This window comes from Arvicanthis niloticus, chromosome 1 (assembly GCF_011762505.2).
Source record: "Arvicanthis niloticus isolate mArvNil1 chromosome 1, mArvNil1.pat.X, whole genome shotgun sequence".
In the NCBI taxonomy this organism is placed as follows: Eukaryota; Metazoa; Chordata; class Mammalia; order Rodentia; family Muridae; genus Arvicanthis; species Arvicanthis niloticus.
Genome location: NC_047658.1, coordinates 121,994,658 through 122,015,892, shown reverse-complemented (window position 1 = coordinate 122,015,892; position 21,235 = coordinate 121,994,658). Strand labels below are relative to the sequence as shown.

Genomic DNA, 21,235 nt, shown 5'->3' with positions numbered 1-21,235 from the left:
TTTCCATGATCTGTCCATAGCTGAGAGTGGGGTGTTGAAATCTCCCACTATTATTGTGTAGGGTACAATGTATGCTTTAAGCTTTAGTAAAGTTTCTTTTATGTATGTGGGTGCCCTTGCATTTGGGGCATAGATGTTGAGAATTGCGAGTTCCTCTTGGTACATTTTTCCTTTGATGAATATGAAGTGTCCTTCTTTATCTTTTTTGATTACTTCTGGTTGGAAACTGATTTTATTTGATATTAGAATGGCTACTCCAGCTTGTTTCTTGGGACCATTTGCTTGGAAGATTGTTTTCCAACCTTTTACTCTGAGGTAGTGTCTGTCTTTTCCACAGAGGTGTGTTTCCTGAATGCAGCAAAATGTTGGGTCCTGTTTACGTATCCAGTCTGATTGTCTATGTCTGTTTACTGGAGAATTGAGTCCATTGATATTAAGAGATATTAAGGAAAAATGAGTGTTGTTTCCTGTTACTTTTGTTATTGACAGTGGAGATATATTTGTGTAGCTACCTTCTTTTACGGTTTTTGGAAGATTACTTTCCTGCTTTTTCTAGGTTGTAGTTTCCCTCCTTGTGATGGAGTTTTCCACCAATTATCCTTTGAAGTGCTGGATTTGTGTTGAGATACTGTGTAAATTTGGATTTGTCATGGAATATTTTGGTTTCTCCATCAATAATGATTGAGAGTTTTGCTGGGTATAGTAGTCTGGGCTGGCATTTGTGTTCTTTTAGGGTCTGTATGATATCGGTCCAGGATCTTCTGGCTTTTATGGTCTCTGGTGAGAAGTCTGGTGTAATTCTTATAGGTCTGCCTTTATATGTTACTTTGCCTTTTCCCTTACTGCTTTTAGTATTTTTTCTTTGTTTTGTACATTTGATGTTTTGACTATTAAGTGGCAGGAAGTATTTCTTTTCTGGTCTAAACTATTTGGAGTTCTGTAGGCTTCTTGTATATTTATGGACATCTCTTTCTTTAGGTTAGGGAAGTTTTCCTCTATAATTTTGTTGAGGATATTTACTTGTCCTTTAAGTTGGGAGTCTTCCCCCTCATCTATTCCTATTATCCTTAGGTTTGGCCTTCTCATTGTGTCTTGGATTTCTTGTATATTTTGGGTTAGTAGCTTTTTGTATTTTGCATTTTCTTTGACAGTTGTGTCAATGTTTTCCATGGTATCTTCTGCACATGAGATTCTCTCTTCCATCTCTTGTATTCTGTTGGTAATACTTGTGTCTATGACTCCTGATCGTTTTTTTTTAAGTTTTCTATCTCCAGGGTATTCTCCCTTTGTGATTTCTTTATTTTTTCTACTTCCATTTTTAGATCCTGCATCGTTTTGTTTAATTCCTTCTCCCATTTGGTTGCATTTTCTTAAGGGATTTTTGTGTTTCCTCTTTAAGGGTTTCTATTTGTTCTTTGAGAGTGTTATTTATGTCTTTCTTAAAGTCCTCTATCATCATCATGAGAAGTGATTTTAATTCTGAATCCTGCTTCTCTGGTGTGATGGGGTGTTCAGGGCTTGCTATGATGGGGGAACTGGGTTCTGATGATGCCATGTAACTTTGGTTTCTGTTGCTTATGTTCTTGCGCCTGCCTTTTGCCATCTGGTTAAATCTAATGCTATCTGTACTTCTGTCTCTGATTGAAACCTGCCTTTCCAGTTGTCTCACTTGTGTCTGGTCTTCTAGGGGTCCAGATGTCTCTGTGATTTTTTCCAGCTGCACTGATTACAGTGGTATCTCTAGGATGCCTCAGGATATGGTGCCTCCAAGGTGGCAGTCCAGCTAGGTGTCTGCTGTTCTGGGTGCAGTGTCTCCTCTTGGATATCTCAGGATATGTTGTCTGACACTCTGAGTTCAGTTGTTCTTCTGTGGCTCTGGGTTGAGTGGACCTTCCAGTATGTCTCAGGCAGAATCTGGGGTCCACACAACAGCAGACCTGGCAGAGGTCTGGTCCAGGCCTCAGATCTGGGAGATGGGCAGAAGGGGGGTGCTAGCCGGCTGGGGCGGGGGGAGGAGGTATCTGCTGGAATCTGAGCACTCAGGGCACCCAGCTATGGGCTCAGGGCAGTATGTGGGTTTTCCTACCTAAAGCTGGCTGTGGGATTCTTGGAGCCCCCAGAATGTCTCTGGCGGGATTCGGGGTGGACTCACCAGCAGGCAGGGCAGAGGTCTGGTCCAGGCCTCTGACCGGAAGTGGGGCGAGGGGCAGAAGGGAAGTGCTAGCGCTGGCTGTGGGATCTGTGGAGCCCCCAGAATGTCTCCGGTGGGATCTGGGGTGCACTCACCAGCAGGCCGGGCAGAGGTCTGGTCCAGGCCTCAGACCGGAGAGCGGCGAGTATGCTTGCACTTTGTTAATCTATAACAAGTTGCTCAGTGTACATGAGTTTTGGGAATTTGTTTTCTTTACCTGTACTGTGTAATGTTATTTACTGTAAAGGTTTTGGGAACACAGATTTTTTTTATAATCATTTACTAAAAAGAAAACTACAAGGTAATCATATTGTAATTTTATACTGCATGAAAGATTTTGCTAAGATATATAAGCTTAGTTCTTTATCTTGTACAGTCTTCAGTTTAACCACCTGCTTTCCAGAATACTCTCTAAGATTAGTGTGCAGTCCTAAAGGACAATGAATTTGAAAATAGACTGCTTTAAATATCAAAACTTGAAAATAGCTAAGAGAAGGCTTTAAATGTTCTAGTTTGTCTGAGTCCCTGTTCTATTGCTGTGAAGAGACACCATGGCCATGACAACTTTTATGAAGAAAGCCTTTAATTGGAGGCTCACTTACACTTTTAGAGGCTCTGTCTGTTATCATCATGGCAGGAATCATGGCAGCATGGCATGACACTGAAGCAGAAGGTGAGAGATTTACATTTTGATCTGCAAGCTAAGAGAGCAACACTCAGCCTCCCTCAGGCTTTTACAATTTCAAAGCCTATCCCCAGTAACAAACTTCCTCCAGCAAGGCCACACATCCCAATCTTTCAAATAATACTACTCTCTGGTGACTAAACATTCAACTATATTAGCCTATTAAGGCCATTCTTCTTCAAACCACCACATCATCACAAAAATGTAAATGGGTATACTCATACATATGCTAATTAGATTGACTTAGCAATTTTACAATAAATACACAAATCAAAACATGATGTTCTGCACAGAAAATGCATGCTTTTTACTTGTCAGTTAAAAATGTAATGAAAGATTGATTTATGGTGGAATATTTCAAACTTCAGTGCAGGAAAAAATCATCATTGAGGAAAAGCCTTGAATTCTGTTATGTGACAATGAGGTTGGCTATGCTGGCATAAATCTAGTTTGCTTTCCTGAATATAGATATCAGGAGTAAAAATAAATAAATAAATAAATAAATAGGAGGGCCCTGAAAGTAAAAGAAGGACTATGGGTCACATACAGAAGGAGACAGAAGGCAGGAGGCAAGAGGGACAGTTAACTATTATCAGTATTATACAAATGCATAGAAATAGCACAATGAACCTCTTGCTTTGAACAGCTAATTTATAGAAACTATAACTCAGAATTCCATACTAATTTTTAGTACATCAGTGGTCTAGCAATTGCATTTTAGTTGTGAAACATATATATGAAAACAAATGCAGAAAATTGATATGCTTATAATAAAATATTGAAAAAAGATTAGGCAATCACTACAAGAAAAAGATAAGTAGACTATTTCATATGTACAGAAATTTCCAGGATGTCTTTCTTACAAATTCTTTTTTACAAAGTGCTAATACATTTGTTTCATATACTTGTTTAATTTCAAGTTGTATATTATAATTTGTTTTTGCTTTAATAACATGATATGTTTTCCCCTTCATATTTTGGAACCTAGAACATATGTATTCCAGAGCTCACATAGTTGATTGAAAATACAAAGGGACTGTCAATCTTCTGCTGTGTTGTATTACTTCTTCAATGTCTATTCCACAATAACTTATAGCTTCTAGCTGTTACAACCACACTCAAGGCCAGAAGAACAAAACTAAATGTAAGATTGAGTTTTGTGCCATTTCAATTTTAAGGTTTCCCAGGACCAGTGATGAAGAAAGATAGAAGATGCTTGCACAATCAAGTGTGAGAATGCAACATCTGGTATCCCAGCATAGACTGAAGATCAGCAGCTCTCCAGGAATCCTCCTAGACTCCTGCACTAGATTATAACTTCTGAGACATCCAGCCTCATGAACTGAGCAGCTATTGGATTCTCAGCCTTTCTGCTGTTAAATAGCCATTGTTGGTCTCCCTGGACTGACCCTAGGAAAAAACATCACATTATTCTGGATCGGTACTGGGAGGAAAGGCAGTCTATTCTTGAGGATGTGGCTGCCCGAGCCATGCAGGGAACAGAAGACAACTCATCAGAACATTGCTCAAAGACCACTTCCTCCTGCTAATGAAAAAAAGCTGGATGAGACAACTGTTATTTCCCTGACATCTCTCACATTTAACTTGTAATAATGATGTTTACTGAGGCCGAGAAGTCTAAAATTAAACCTCTCATTTAAAATTTAAAAATAAAAAAATTTAACAATTTAAATTAAATTTTAAAATTTAATTTAAAAATTAAAAAAATTAAAAAAAAGCATTTAACAATGCTTTATGTCTGTTTATCAATGTACAAGAATTTTTCAAAGTGAATATGTAGCCAGATCAATGGAAATAGCTGTGATACTATGTCTGTACTGGCTGGCCTTGCATGTCAACTTGACACAAATTATTGTCATCAGAGAGGAGGGAGTCTCAGATGAGGGAATGCCTCCATGAGATCCAGTTGTAAGGTATATTTTCAATTAATGATAAAAGGGGGAGGGCCCAAATCATGGTAGGTAGTGCTGTCCCTGTGCTGGTAGTCCTGGGTTATATAAAAAAGCAGACTGAGCAAGGCAGTAGGCAGCAATTCTCTATGGCCACTGCATTAGCTTCTGTTGCCAGGTTCAGTCCTGTTTGAGTTTCTATTCTGACTTCTGATGATGGACTGTGATATGGAAGTGCAAACCAAATAAACCCTTTCCTCCCCAACTTATCTTTTGGTAATAGTGTTTTATCTCAGCAATAGGAACCCTAACTAAGACAACATCTATTTCTCTTTTTAAGGAAAATTCAAGACTGCATATAAAATTGTTAAATTCATCTTTATCACCATTTTTTATATAAACCACTGTTAATATGATAACTTTAGTAGCAATTTGGATATTCAATACCTTTATTAACTTAGTTTCTGTTACAAATCTCACTCACATTTTCAGCTTCTCAATATTTATGGAAAAGTTTTATTCCATCATGGGCCAAGTGCTTACTATATGCTATGCAGCAAATTAAGGATATGATTTTCTTAGATTTTCTTTACAATAAATCTTTTCCCCCATTTTCTTTCTATTAATTTGTTTATTCACTTTACAGCATGATCAAAGCCCCTCTCCCTCTTCTTCTCCCAGTTCCCTGTTATACCCTATAAATGAATGCTATAGAATATTGCTACATTTTACTAATGCTTTTGCAAATGTCATTGATTTGCACATGTTAGGTACAATCACCCAACTGATTTCTGGAAATAAGATTTCCAGGTAAAACATCATATGAATTCAATGTTTTGAAGGTTTTCTAAATTCTTCTTCAACACAGATGTCTCCATCCATTCTTATTAATATTGTCAAGTTCTTTGTGACTTTATCAGTGACATACATTATTGTTTGCTTTGTTGTTGTTTTGGGTTTTTTTTTGTTGTTAGTTTTTTTAAGCCAATATGAAAGTTAAAATATTTCACAATTGTTTTAAGTTTTAAAAAAACTCTTTGTAAGAGGATTTAGATAGGCATTTGGAAGAACAGATTAATGCATTTGTCCTATTCAAATTACTGGAAAGAGGTTCAAAGAGTTTAAGAGTAAGGAGCCATCTTGAGTGTCAAGCCAAATACCATTGGATTCATGTTAGTTCTAAAATTTACAGTGGTAGTCATTATAATTAGGGAGAAGTTTAAAGACACTTTCAGTGTATGTAACATTCTAACACCTCTCTGGAAGTTTTAAAGATACATAGGGAGCTTATGAATTTCAAGAATGCTGCTCTGCTGAGCATTGATGTGGTAGATACTGCTGATAAAATTACCCATAGCCTGAGGTCAATATTTTGATTTTTGTCAAGCTTCAAAAATGACATATATAGCTTGATAATGCTAGCCCTTTTTGTCCTGGGAATGCTTCTATTCCTGCCATCGTGTTAAAGCTTTTCTTTAACAACATCACCATGTTGTCAGCCAAAGTACATGGCTTGAACTTGAAAATGGACTTCCCCTGACAGAATTATTAAATTAACAGGCTGGAAAGCCAAGGATGGGTAAGATCCTACACAGAGACTTACCAACCTAAGACAGAAATATATTGCTTTTGATAATGCAAATTCTATGATGGGTAAGGAAGGCATTCTTGTCAGAATGACCTAAGACAGGCTCAGTCTTGTTACTGAAAAAAGGAGGAGAGGCAGAAAGATTTGGGGGCTGTTTGGCAAGAATCTGTCATGGACCAAGGACAAGGAAATGGTTACTTTGCAGGAATCTGACATTAGCCAAGGACAAGGAAGTAGGCTTCAGGCAGGAATCTGACATTAGGCTAGAATGAAGAAATAATTTCAGCTAGGAATCTAAATCTTAGGCTAGAACAAAGAAGTAATTTCAGGCAGGAATCTAAATATTAGGCCAAAGGAAAGAATTTCAGACAGGATTCTAAATTTTAGGCTAGAACAAAAAAGTAAGCTTCAGACATGAAAATGACCTTGTGCTAGGACAGGGAAGTAGGCTCAGATACTTTGGTCATCCTGATAAGCCCTTAGAAACAGTTATCAAGGGAGTGTTCATGTAATTGGTTTTAATGCCTTGCTTTTTCTTGACTATTTATTGTCTTGCTTGTTCCATGGCTATTTACATCTATTGTATTACTAGACCCTCAACCTAGAACTGACCTTAATACATACATGTATTTAAAATGGTATAAAAGCATAAAAAAGAAGGGGGAGGAGATAGGGGGTTGTAGGGTGGGGAAATGGAGAAAGGGGATGATATCTGTATTATAAATAAATAAAATATCCAATAAAAAATTTAAAAAAAAAAGTTTGTGTCCTTTCCCTTTGTCCTGATGGGTTTATTGGGTCTTCCATATTCATTTATAATGCCTACTTATATTAAAACTTACCCGCTTAAGTTCTTTATGCATTTTGGATATTAGTCCTTTATTGGATGTGTAGTTAGTTACTAGTGGCACGAACTTTCCTCTTAGCACCACTTTCATTATGTCCTATTTGTTTAGATATCTAGTATATTCATTTTCATTGAATTCTAGAAAATCTTTAATTTTTCTTTATTTTTGTTGTTTTGCTCTTCTCTCTAATCTCAGGACCAGTGTGACATGGTGTCCACCATACACTCGGTGTCAAATAGAGACCAGCAGGGACACTAGATTTGTGTTCTAGGGTTTTTTGTGTGTATGTCTTTGTGTATTTCTATAAAGTAGGTCCTGTAATCCAAGTGGTATTACCTACATGACATTATACTACCTAGAAACACACTTGTCAGTTTGTATTGCAAGTAACAAATATTTGTGTTAAGCCCAGAATTCAGTATAGAGTTGTTGAGTTTCCACAAGTTTGTAAGCTTTTTTTTTCTGTTGTTGTTGTTGATGACAATATCCATTTTTATTCCATGGTGGTCTGATAGGCTTCACAAGTTATTTAAATTTTTTTATATTTATTGAGAATTAATTTGTGTCTGAGTATGTGGTCAATTTTGGGAAGAGTTTCATGAAGTGCTGAGAAGGTATATTCTTTTTGGGGGCATGAAATATTCTGTAAATATCTGTTAAGTCCAATTGGTTTATAAAGTATGTTAGCTCCATTATTTTTGTTTAATTTTCATGAGGATGACCTGTCAGTTGGTGAGAGTGAGGTATTCAAGCCTCCTACTATCAGTGTGTGAGGGTCGATATGTGCTTTATGCTATTGTAGTTTTTCTGTTACAAGTTTGGGTTCCCTTGTGTCTGGGCCATACATTTTAAATTTTGAAATGCCATCTTGGTGATATTTTGTTTGTTTGTTTGATGAGCATGTATTATTGTCTTTCCCAATTTCTTTCTTTTTTTATTAATTTAGGCTTGACTGCCATTGTGTTATGTATTAAAATATTTATGCCAGCTTGCTTCTTATTTTTATTTGTTTGAAATATTTTTTTTATCAACCTTTTATCTTGAGTAATGTTTGCCTTTGATATTGAGCTGTGTTCCTTGGTTTCTATTTTCTCATAGATTTGGTCTTTCCATCATGTCTCATATCATTTTTTTTTTTTTTGTATTTCTTTAGCCTGAAATTTTTTAGATTCAGCATGTTCTTTTACTAAGGAAACTATTTCATTCATTTTGTCTTCAATACCTTAGATTTTTCTCTGACTTATCTTGTAATATGTTGGTGAGGCCCAGCTCTGAGGGTTTTGTTTGATATCTTACACTTTTGATTTCCAGTTTTATTTCATTTTGGATTTCCTTTATAGTGATTTTATTTCTACTTTTTTAAAATCATGAACTCTTTTCATTATTTTAGTCAACTTTTCTTTTCTAATTTTTTGGTCTTCATTTAGGTATTTTAAATATCATTTTTAAGGTTCTTGGGCATTTTAATGCTATCAAGTATTTGAAGTTATTGTCTTGTGCTTCTGCCATATTGCATTTCTCAGGATCTAATATTTTAAGATTATTATGTTCTGCTAGAGACATTGTTCTTGGTGTTTCTGTTTGTGATTTTGTTTTTAGGTCTAAGTATCCAGAATTATGATATGTAGGTATTTCTTGGTGTTAAATCTTGTTCTTTTTGTTTGTTTGTGGATGTTCTGACCTTTGATTCTTGTTCCTCTTTATGGAACCTAGGAAATCATGATGCCTGTGGGTTCCTCAGTAGAGACAGCTTCTGCTTAGGTAGGTGGGTGGCAGAAATAATATAGACTGATTGAGAGAAAAATCTAATGTAGGCAGTAGGAAAAAGCTAGAAGTATCTCTACTGAACCAAGAGGTTATGTTCCCAGAGCATTGAAATATTTTAGCAGGAGGGATTCTTTTAAACACGATGCAGAAAGAGAAAGAACTAATCTAGACTTAGATGAAAGGTGTAGGTGTATCCTAGGTTTGTACCAAGAAGTTTATTCCTCAGTAAATGAAAATGTGGTAGGAGTTGTTTCTCAGAGAATACTGCTATAGCACTCTGAGTAAATAATAAATACGGGCAAAACATAATGTAGAACTGGAAATTTAGAGAGGGCTTTCTATTTGGTTCTCAGTCTTGTAGATCCACTGATAGACAGTGTTCTTAGGGATCAGCATCGGACACACACACACAAAATAAATATGGGTTAGAAGGGAAGGCTGAGATAGTTGACAGGAAAGTTAGAAAATGTTTCCTAATTGCAACATAGAAATCTTTTTTGCATTTTCTTTTATCTATCTATCTATCTATCTATCTATCTATCTATCTATCTATCATCTATCTATCATCCACTTTACATTTCAATACCAGCTCTCTTCCTCCCAGTCTCCCTTTCACAACTCCTCTGTCTTTCCCCCTACCCTTTTCTTCTGAGAAGGGGGAACCACCAGGTGTCCCCTTCCCAAAACTCATATCAAGTAACTGCGGGACCTCTCACTGAGGCACGACAAAGCAGCCCAGTTAGGGGACTGGGATTCACAGACAGATCCTGTTCAGTTGTTAGGGGACCTGCATAAAGAACAAGCTGCACATTTGCTACTTATGTACAGGGGAGTGGAGTGTTTATGTCTAGTACATGCTTACTCACTGGTTGGTGATTCAGTTTCTGGGAAACTCCAAGGTCCAGATTAGTTGACATTTGTCCTCGCTGTGGAGTCCCTACCATCTTTGGGTCCTCCCATCCTTCCCTCAGCTCTTCTACTAGACTCCCAGAACTCCATCTAATGTTTGGCTATGGGTCTCTACATCTGTTTTGGTCAGCTGTTGGGTAGATTTTCTCAGAGGACAGTTATGCTAGGATCCTATCTGCAAGCATAACAGAGTATCATTAACAGTGTCAGTGATTGCTTCTTACTCATTAGATGTGACTCAATTTGGGATAGTTATTGGTTAGAAATTTTTTATTTAACCAAATCTTCATTTGCTTGACAGAGTTACTATAAAATGCAAACAGTACCTTTTATACTATTCACAAATTTCTACAAAAGCAGTAATTAAACACAAATATGTGTTGAACTTTGAATGTAAAATGCCTCTGTGTTCACTAAAATCCCTGTACCTATACAACATGAGAACTTCTTATAAGTTAGATTATATGGAGAGAAACAGCTCCAAGTCTTGTGACCTTCAGAATCTACACTTGGCTTTTGTGGAATCCTTCACATAAGTAACTCCTTAACTTCATCTTAATGATACCATACTAACATGAAAGAAGAAAGCTAGTGAGCTATTAACTGAAAAGACATTATCAAGTTCTCCTGACCTGAGCAAATAAGAAGACACTGTAGTGATAAATGGAGAGGCTTGTATTGTACAATACTTCTTTAAGTTTAGGGTGACATATTGACAGGAAAACAGAAAAGTCCAATTAGCTTATTTAGATACTCAGATAAATTCTTTTATATAAAAAAATCACAGTAATGTTAAAAGGAACAAAGCCAACAAAAATGTGTTAAGGATTAGGGTCAGGTGAAGCATCCCTGGGCCTTAGATTCTCTAAAGTATAAGAAGGAAACAGGAGTTGACTGGCAGGATGAACTGAAAATTAGGAATGGGGAGAAGAATAAAGCATTGAAGAATGTTTTAGGTACAAAGTTCACCATGTTCATATATTTCCTTGCATGTAATGACTTGTCTGCTTTCTCTCTGTTCATGGGTACAGCATGCATGTAGTGCTGGTGTCTATTAGGATACATTGAAAACATTTACTAAGATGAGAAGCCTCTCACTCAATGTTGTATGCTATGGGAGACCCGGCATTTACCAGTAACCTTCTTGAATGCAGCCTTGACATCCTTGTTTCTTAGACTGTAGATTAGTGGGTTCAGCATGGGAATGACCATAGTGTAGAAGACAGACACAACTTTATCTTCTTCCAGGGATTTTTTTGAACCACTTCGTACATACATAAAGATAAGTGTCCCAAATAAAAGAGCCACAGCAGTGAGGTGGGAGACACATGTTGAGAAAGTCTTTGCTCTTCTTCCTGAAGACTTCATTCTCATGACAACTTTGATGATGAGCAGGTAGGAAATGACAATGACTAAGGCATTGGCCAAAATTACAAAATTCCCAAAGAAGACAATAATAATTTCAACATTTTTTGTGTCACTACAGGCCAGTTTCAACAGTGGTGGGAGGTCACAAAAGAAAAAATTGATCTGATTATTTTTACAGAAGGATAGAGAGAAGGTGCATGTGCTACGCAGGATGGCCCCACATACTCCACAGACATATGCTCCTACTACTAAACTCCAACATTTTCTGGGGCCCATAGCCACAGTGTAGAGCAGTGGATTGCTAATAGCAACATAGCGATCGTATGCCATCACAGACAGCAGGAAACATTCTGTACCTGCACAGATAGTGAAGAAGAAGAACTGGGCAACACAACGACCATAGGAGATGACTGTTTTGCCTGTAGCCAGTGTGGCCAGGATCTGAGGGGTGATGACTGAAGTATAGCAGGCATCCAACACGGAGAGATGGCTTAGGAAGAAGTACATTGGAATATGAAGTTGAATATCTACATGGATAAGAATGACCATGCCCAAGTTTCCAAGGATGGTGATAAGATAAAAGCTAAGAAACACCAGAAAGAGGGGAATCTCCAATTTGGGGTGGTCATTAACACCTATTAGGATGAATTCAGTTACTGTGGTGACATTATTCTTGGCCATGGATTCAATGTAGATAGTTTGTTTATCAGAGGATAAGAGTGAATTGTAAAAAGACCACAACTGAAGTATAGTCGTTTTCTTTGTGATGAGAATTAAATTTAAAGTCCCTTAGTATTTGTAGAGGTTGTTTTCAGAAATCTTGAATCTTCATTTCATACAACAAAATTTTGCTTTTTCACATTTGTTACTGGTTAATTCTGGTGTAAATTTGGAAATTTCTGTAAGGATAAGACATGCATACTCCTCAGGTTTAGAATGTACCAAGGTGTCTGTTCCTCTATTTCAATACTCTTAGCTCTACTATGTAGGTGTCTGGTTTACATATGGCCCTCCATTTACCAAAAGTTCAACATAATATGTCTCATTTTGGACTTGGGTTCTATTGCTTTTTATAATTTGTGTACTGATCTTAGTTTTAGCCTTCAGACAGTGGTATCAGTTCAATCTCTTTCCCCTGCAAAGCCTTTCTGGAGTACGGAAATGGAGAGCAGGCCTTCATGTTGAGTATCCCTTACAGTGCACATTCATGTGTTTTTGTTATTATTAGACTATTCAGCAAGACAAATGATCTATTCTAGTATTTAGTAACTATTCTAGTATTTAGTAACTAAAATTAATCATTTTAACTCAGTCTTTATTACTCCAAATTTAAAGGCATCTTCTTTAATATATTACACTTCAATTTTTGCACTGCTTGTTACATCATAATTGCAAGTATGTTCAAATTTGTAGTTATTTTTTTACTTCAGGGCCAAGTCATGTAAATTCTTTGTGTCTCAATTGCTCTTGGTTGTAATTTATTTAGCATATAAAAGTAATTGGTTTCCTTATGCCATCCATATATATGCCATACTATACACACATACAGACATATAAAATTGTGTGTGCATGTGTGTGTGTGTGTGTGTGATGGTATCTTGTCTTGTTCTCATTTTTATGCTCCCTTACTGGCTATTCTCTCCTTCCATGCATTTTTCTGTCCGTTTATTCCTTTAAATATTTTCTTTCCATGGTTTCATAGCAGGAAACCATGGTGGGTGTGTGCATACACATACACACACACATACACACACATGCACACAAAGGGGAAAGAGAGAGGAAGAGAGAAACTCTTCATCTTAAAGGAATGTGATATTTTTTTTTATCATATCATCCTTTCTTGTTACTTATTCTTTCTGCTTCTAGATTTCTTCTTCATATTTTTCCTCTCCATTCATATTATCTATCTATCTATCTATCTATCTATCTATCTATCTATCATCTATTCACCAAATCTCTCTACCTAAATTCAGGTCCGGACTTCAATTTTATATCTCTAATAAGAATATATCACTTGTGTATTATTAAGGTATTTTGGACATAATTTTTTGTCTGGACATAGAGAAGAACACTTTCAAGCATATAGAAAAAGCTAAAAAGTCAGTCTTTTGCCAATATTACAATCAGGTTTAACTAGCATAATATATAAATATATTATTTCTATTTACATATCTACTTGTTTTTCTTTCTGCACATACAAACATATAACTTTATGCCAATAATTGATAAATAACTTTGTGTTCTCACTCAATATAGTAGGGAAATCCTCCCCACTTCTTTTCCTTTGTGTTCCATTAAAATTTGTCATTCATTTACTCTGTTCATGTATTAATTAGTACCAATCTAGTTAAAATTTCTATACTTTGCTTATAGGCTTTGAATGTTATAAGTGATGTTTCTTTTATACAATTGCAAAAATGCTTTCTACCAAAGAGAAAATTGTATAATTGGTAGTCTAGAGAGAATTTGTCCCTACATTTCTGTTGCTTCTCAAAGAAGCTTTCAAACATCAAGTCAATGAATGTTCTTTTCCTGTTATGTAACAGTTGCTCAAAGAAATTATACTTACATTTTTACACACTGAGTTATAACAATTTTGCATTCTTCTAATTTCTCTTTGACATATGGCCCAGTTCTTATATCATTTTACATCTGCACTTTGCTGATAATTTTAGTACTTTATCCAGAATGTATATGAAAGTATCTGTATTCAAGTGGCCTCAGGAAGCTATTTAAAGAGAATTAAAAGTCTTTAGTTGCATTTATTGGAAGACATTTCTATCATTCACCTTATACTTGCAATATTTTATCAATTCTTGCTAGGAAGTTTGGATGAGAAAATAAGACCAGATATATTGGCCTATCCGTTGCCCTCATTCATGAAAGAGCTTGGATCCACATTTAAGACCTTTGATTCCTCAACCCTATGCTTCTTCATTTGACTAATTTGATCTGACTCCTAATTCCACACTACTTCAGATTGGAACTTTCTAACTTGCAGTTCTTAAATATACAACTAAACCTGCAATTATTCAAATTAGATCATGTATAAATTATGTTTCATTAGCACAACCTGGAATTTTATTTGGTGTTACAACATGAGACTTCCACTATGAAAATATATTCCATACAATTAAAACCTACTAATTCAACATAATACCTCTATTTTCATACATTTTAATATTTATGAACATGTTTCATGCTTCCATACCCAGTGACATGATTAAATAATGTTATTATTTTGCTAATGAGAAAATTGACACCCAGACAAGTTAATGGCTATTCAAATTCAAATAATTAGCAGTCTGGTGAGAATAACAGCAGGCCTTGTGGCTTGCAAGGATCCCTGTTGTATTTTCATGTTTTACACATAAAGATAATTTTCACTGGGGTCAAAACTTGAAATGAGGCCCCACTAAGTCTAGACATTGGTAAGATCATCATGGTCTTATTAAGTATCACACTTGAAGTATAAACAACACAGAATTTTAATAAGGCTTAGTGGAAACTACTCTTCTGTCCAAAGTCCTTGTGAGATCTGATCAGGGCAACCTGCCACACCACATAGGACATGATTTTCTGTGTTATTCTTTTCATCCCTCTCCAGCAGGAGCTGCCTGGGATGAGTCAGTCAGCTTCTTTGGAAGGCACTCTTACTATTGTTCAGGCTCTACTGTTGTAGTCTCTACATAAGAAATTACTAAGTAAATATTAGAAGTCTGTTTTCCATCTGTGGGCTTCACTTGTAAGTTTTACATTGTAAAAATAGTAGAGATAGATCAAATGATGATTAAAGGGATTTAAGTTTTCACAAGGTATGAATTCTGTGATGAGGAGTACAGGCTCACTGGGGCACTTGAAAAGATTTTCTCAATATTTACACTATTGAAAACAGGTACACTTTTCAGCTAGCAATTACTTAATTTAGAAAGCACTTACAGATAGTCTACAATGATATAGTTACTTAAACATAATATTGTTGGACATAAAACCCAAAAGTAATTGCCTTTTATTTTCTGATAATAGTTACCCTGATCAAGGCAAGGCTTATTTTTATTTTACTGAAATGCTTGGTCATGCTTGATCATACTGCCTCACTCCTGGACCTTATCCTGATGGTTATTACTCTAGTATAGTTAAAAATATCCATACATGTATATTCATGTATATTTATATGTTTAGAAACACATATATTTTAAATGTTGTGTCCTTAAATTTATGTATCCAGCTTTATGACATAATGTCCCCTTATTTAAGTTTCTATATTAATATATTTTTGAGAATTGTATATGCAGAGTAGGAAAGCTTGGTTAGTTACTTGTGACTTTGGAACAGTCTTCTTTTTATGCTTATGGAATATTTAACTTATAAATTTCCCTAAAGATGTTTTGTTTGCATGGTAAAGCAGTTATCTATTGTCACTAAGAAAAGTTAAGTCTCTTTGTGTCCAAGATTATCAAGCAGAGGTTCAAGTGGTTTAGTGTAAATTCTGTTCTCTTTGTTATAAATCAGTTTCATCCTCTCTATATACATTGTAACATCTTTGTAATTTAAATAAATAAATCTCTCCACAGTTAATCAGATGTTTTTCATTTTCAATGCAGGAAAGGATGGTATATTTTAATACCTTTCTCAAAACCTATTATTAAATTTTCATAGTCATTTTATGTCTTGTGGCTGGAAAGTGATGTCTCTGTGAAGGATAGACAGGCTAACAAAAGTTGTTGAGTAGAGAATAGGTGAGTATAGATGGGTGCCAATGCAGCCACAGTGAATCTGTGTAACTGTCACTAGGTCTACCTGCTGTCCTTCCCCCACCTCTTCATGCTAAACCTAGTTATGAATATTTTATGGATAAATCCTAGAGATGTTAACGAACATTCCCGTTAGTATAATAAAATGTATTTGAATTAGAACTTTCTAACTTCATACCTAATAGGGCAAGATGAATCTACCTGACTATCTTGCCAGTTAGGAGAAGAGAATGGCCTTTCCTTCAGACTAAAGCCCCAAATTTTAAATATTAAAACCCTTCTGTAAGACCATTAAGCAAATTACTTCTGTAGATGAAGTATATTATGGTTGATTTTTGGACTTTTCTTTAGTACATGGTTTTATTCTTCTGTCTTGTTTTATCATGTTTTGTTTTCTTATTTTTTTTAAGTAAAATTGTTTAGCTAATACAAACCTCAGTTTTCTGGAAAATATCATTTGAGAACATAGTAATGATATAAAAACACCAAGACTCTTACATAACATGGTAGAGTTTGCTTATTTCATAACACAATTGCTATGATATTTTACAGAAGGAAAGCATTTAAAACAGGCTAATGACTAGTTATATACTATGTTATACTGGTAGGTGTGTTACATACAGCCATCCTGGAATGAGCCTGGAGTATAAGCAGGTAGCATAGTTCTAAACACAGAACACCTTAAAAAGAGGAAGGAAAATTCTTGTGTTTTGTGCACACCTCAGGCTAGGACACTTTCAGGGTTAATATTTCTGTCATATGCACTACAGAAAACTTTGTGATCTGCAGTAGATCAAAAGGGGAAAAAAGTTCTTACCTATAAATTTTTCAGGGAGTGAATGATCCCTACAGCTTGTAATTGTAATTATATTATTAACTTACAACCATTTCTCAAACTCTTTCTCTTTCTTCTAAAGTTTGAGTTTCCTTAGGGATACTGAAATAGTTCAACAATGTTAATGTTGTTCACCTTACTGGACTTGATGTCTCTGTATGTAACTAAATATGTATTGAGATCTTCCTTTGAAACAAGGAAATGTTTAATACATCATAAGTATTACTTCAATTCAACTTCACAGCAAAATTAGAGATTTCCTAAAATTGACTTAGTGACAAATAGGAGCCTTGCTCAAAATAAAAACAAAGCAGGAGATATCAACAAAAGTGAACCATTCTTACCCATGTGTCCCATACAAGACTTGAACTTCCTGGATAGACATGACATTATTTTCAAATTCCAATGAAAACCCCTAGATTCTCTATATGGTTATCTTCCCTAATTTTCATAGATGTTACTTTGGAGCTGGTATCTTCTCAGGATTTTCCGGGATGAGGTAGTTATGTCATAAGTGTCTGATGGAATATTATGTCCAAATTCATTTGCTTTGAAATTGAACTAATATGTGTTTTTTTAAGCATTTTGTAGAACTCTGGTAGTTTCTCAGATGTTCAACCTAAGTAATTTAGGTTGGTATATAAAATGCACTGGAAGGTGCTTCAGTGAGAATAATACAGTGGAACAGAATTCCCTGTATCATGATTTAGCTCCAGGGACAGCCCCCAGGACTCTGGGGAGAAGCTGTTCTTGCAGAGAGAAAACACATCTGAAGAGACAGAGTTATTATCACATCTTCTCTATACGTCCTAAGGGATAAAAGAAAACATTTTGGGATTTCATAACTACTCCTACGCTGTTCACATTCAGAACTCAATAGCAGCTCCTGGAGGAGTACACTTGTTTTTGTTCACTGGCCATCATATTCTGGCTGAAATTAGTCCATAGTGGAACTGTAACTCAGATCTAGAATTTTTGGTGAATTTTTATAATATAGCCTTCATAAGTTCTCATATGGCTTTTTGGACCTAAAAGACATTGTTTTCTCAGAATTCCACAAGAAAGCATGATTTTTGACTATGAGGAGTAAGTCTGGCATGTGGTCTGAACACACCTCACTTGCTTCTGTACCTAGTTGCTTATTAGCTTATCTTCCTTTGTGGAACAGTGAAAGGATAGCATGGCTTCTGGTGGAGCACTGGCTAGAGATGGATGGAGACCCAAAAGGTATCCCTGAAACGGACAGTATGCATTTTGCCGTGCTCCCAGACTCCATGCTCCTGACAGGAAGCTGAAGACCTCCATTGATCAGTGCCTTTCAGTCATGTAGGGCAACGCCCCTACCAGCCCCTCCACAGGTAGGGTGCGTGACTACAGGCTACAGAGCCTCAAGAGATCTTCATATTAATGAAGTACCTAAAGGCCAGAGGGCATAGCCAATTAAACATTCCTTCCAGACCCTCCTACTTACAAATGGTATTTAACTTCAGGTCCTCCCTGAGAACATGGACTTCCTCATGTCATTGCTGCCTGCCCTGGAGAACCCTGGAGAGGGCATTGGATTACTGAGCTGCTGTCTAATCTCTCATGGAGGACCTTTCTGTGTTGCAGCCATGGAAGCCTGTCAACTCAAGCAAGCTAGCCGAGCCAGCCTTGACCCAGACAAGTGAGATGAAGTAACCAAGAGTTTCCACCTAGTGGGGCATTGTGTAAGCTGCTCCCTCTTGTCCTTCTTGGCTGCAGGCCAGTCCAGCCCGAATACACACTCTGTCTCTGTCCTTTTGTGGTCCCCAGTGGCATCTCGGTGCCCAAGGGCTGAGACCACCAGTCTCCCTATCTAGCTGCTTCGGCCCCGAGACCCCCAACTCAGGAGCTCTGCCCCTGTGGGACTTCAGGCTGAGACCTCTCCATGCCTGGGCAGAGCCCTGTGGCTTCTGATAGCCCAGTGTCTGCCCAGTATTTCTTGGAGTGAACTCAGTCAAATCCTTGTGCTTCTGCTCCCTGAGCAGCCACCTGGGGTGGCAGACACAAGGGATCAACAACTCAGCCCAACAGTACCCACACCTACTCATGAGCCACAGACCCGCAACTGGTGGAGAATGCAGGCAAAACCAGCTTCAAGAGTACCCCCTTGGCACCCACAAAGAACCACTCCATGGAACTCAAGGACAGTGAGTAACTCCTGGCCTAGTTCAAAAGACTAGGCCTCTCTCTGTCTATCTCTGTCTCTGTCTCTCTGTGTCTCTGCCTCTGCCTCTCTCTCTCTCTCTCTCTCTCTCTCTCTCTCTCTCTCTCTCTCTCTCTCTTTCTCCATGTATTCCTGGTCAGCTTCTCTCCATTGACTCTCAGCTACAGTCTAACTCCTGCCTAGTTCAAAAGACTAGGCCTCTCTCTCTTGCTTTTTTTTTTCTCCACGTGTTCCTGGCTAGCTTCTTCCCTTTGACCTTTAGCTACAGTCTCCAGCTCAATGGCAAGATGGCAGCACACCCCATGCTCCACTCTCTGCCCTTCCCCCATCCCCACAGGGAGGCCTCTACACAGCTAACAGCTGCCTTTCAGGCCACAGAGACTGCCATGACCCTCATTCTAAGACTTTTTCCCATGGGTGAAACATAGCCTTTCCTTTTGAGATAGTTTTTTTCTCATGGCTGAGCTTGGAGGAACTGTTCCCAAGAGCTGCTGGATCCAACCCAGCTTCCACGTGTTTTTCCCATGGCTCAGTCTTTTATGCAATCTCTCACTCCTGGCTCTGACTGTCTTATCAAGCCTCTATGCTTCTTCTGTTCAGCTTTTCTTCAAGGTTGGCCTTTCTTCTCCTTCTCTACATTTAGGATTTACTGGCTAAGAAAAACAAATGGGGAATACAGAACACCTCTCTGCTAGAGCACCCAGCCACCATGTGGCAGAACATCCACCACATGGCAGAAGAGGCCCCTCCCCCACTACTTTTAAACCCACCAAGGACAACATAAAAGCACACCTGAGACCCCTTACCCAAGTTTTAAATGCCTTTTCTCCCTAACAGGAACACCTAAAACAATGTTTGTGCTTTTCAACTTAAAATTTTCTTGCTTTTTTAATTAAATATTTCTTTTTCTCCCTAATGTTCGTGATTTATGTCCAACATTTTCTCAACTTGTTAAAGATTTCTTTAAGGTTCAAACATCACCTAATCTACTTCCACAGGTCAAATCAACTATGCTAATCACCATTTTTCAGCCCTTAATTAACAACTAGTTTCCTTTTACAGACAAACTGTTGCTGCCTATCCCAGATACATAATTAACATGATGTTTTTCTTCCTCAGCCATCCAAAACAGACTCAAAGGTATCTTCCAGGACTAAATTTCCTCAAACACCCTTGCCTTTCTAGGATCATAACAACAGACCATGATGTGCTCCCAAGTAGCCTAATACTTGCTACCCACCCTTTACAGACATTCCCCCGCCAGGGTGCTGCTCTCCTGTTGTGATTATACTACAAGTGTGCCCACAAATTCAGTGGAGACAACACCATCTCCTGGATCCTGCCTGGGACACCTAGCTGCCTTCCTCCAGACACCTCATCTGACTGAAGACTCCCTATAGACACCCTGAAATCCAGAGACACATGCTGAGATCCAGAGACATGCACCGAGTCCTACAGAAGACAGACCTAGACCTTCCAGCTACAGATGAACTCTCTTGCCAAAGTCAAATGACTACTGAACTTGGAGAAACTTACATGTTAGTAAGGAAAACATAATGTCTATCTAGATTAATCAGATGTCATTTCCCTCAAACTGTACAACCCATGACAATGATACCTTGCCTTCCCAACCCCTACCCTTGACTCTCCTTACCCTGTGACTTAATTGTGCTACCCCCTACTGCCTGTGTAGTATATTCTTTTGACTCCACCTCATCCAAAATTTTCACTACAAATGACACAGTCACTCCAGTAACACCCCTCCTTTTTTTAAAAAAAGGAGGAATTGTGGACTGTGAAAGGATAGCATGGTTTCTGGTAGAGCACTGGCTAGAGATGGCCAGAGACCCAACAGGTATCCCTGAAAGGAACAGCATACATTTCACCACACTCCCAGACTCTAGGCTCCTGACATGAGGTCAAAGACCACCATTGATCAGTGCCTTTCAGTCATGTAGGGCAGCCCCCTACCAGTCCCTCCACAGGTAAAGGGCATGACCACAGTGCCTCAAGAGATCTCCATATTAATGAGGTACCTAAAGGCCAGAGGGCATATCCAATTAAACATTTTTTCCTAGACCCTCCTTCTAACAAATGGTATTTAAACTCAGGCTTTCCCTGAGGACACGAGGTATGGGGTACAGCTATATCCATTTTTTGCCATGACAATAAACCTTTTAAAACCATGGACT

General features: G+C 37.5%; 1 protein-coding gene across 2 annotated transcripts; it reads right to left on the bottom strand.

The window, feature by feature from the left end:
• Nucleotides 1–10,150: 10,150 nt before the first annotated feature.
• On the bottom strand, nucleotides 10,151–17,456 carry LOC117723042 (olfactory receptor 9I1-like). 2 transcript variants are annotated; one of them, XM_076928070.1, is made up of 3 exons: nucleotides 17,200–17,456; nucleotides 13,836–13,994; nucleotides 10,151–12,165 (listed from the first exon to the last, which is right to left on the bottom strand). In XM_076928070.1, the coding sequence occupies exon 3, from the start codon at nucleotides 11,945–11,947 to the stop codon at nucleotides 10,997–10,999; it is 951 nt and encodes a 316-aa protein (XP_076784185.1). In that variant the 5' UTR covers nucleotides 11,948–12,165; nucleotides 13,836–13,994; nucleotides 17,200–17,456; the 3' UTR covers nucleotides 10,151–10,996. The 2 variants fall into 2 exon arrangements, with proteins under 2 accessions (XP_076784185.1, XP_034378303.1); XM_034522412.2 differs by lacking the exon at nucleotides 13,836–13,994.
• Nucleotides 17,457–21,235: the final 3,779 nt, after the last annotated feature.

Coding starts and splice junctions, on each gene's coding strand:
- LOC117723042 (XM_076928070.1), bottom strand. CDS start 11,947: ATGGCCAAGAATAATGTCACCACAGTAACTGAATTCATCCTAATAGGT.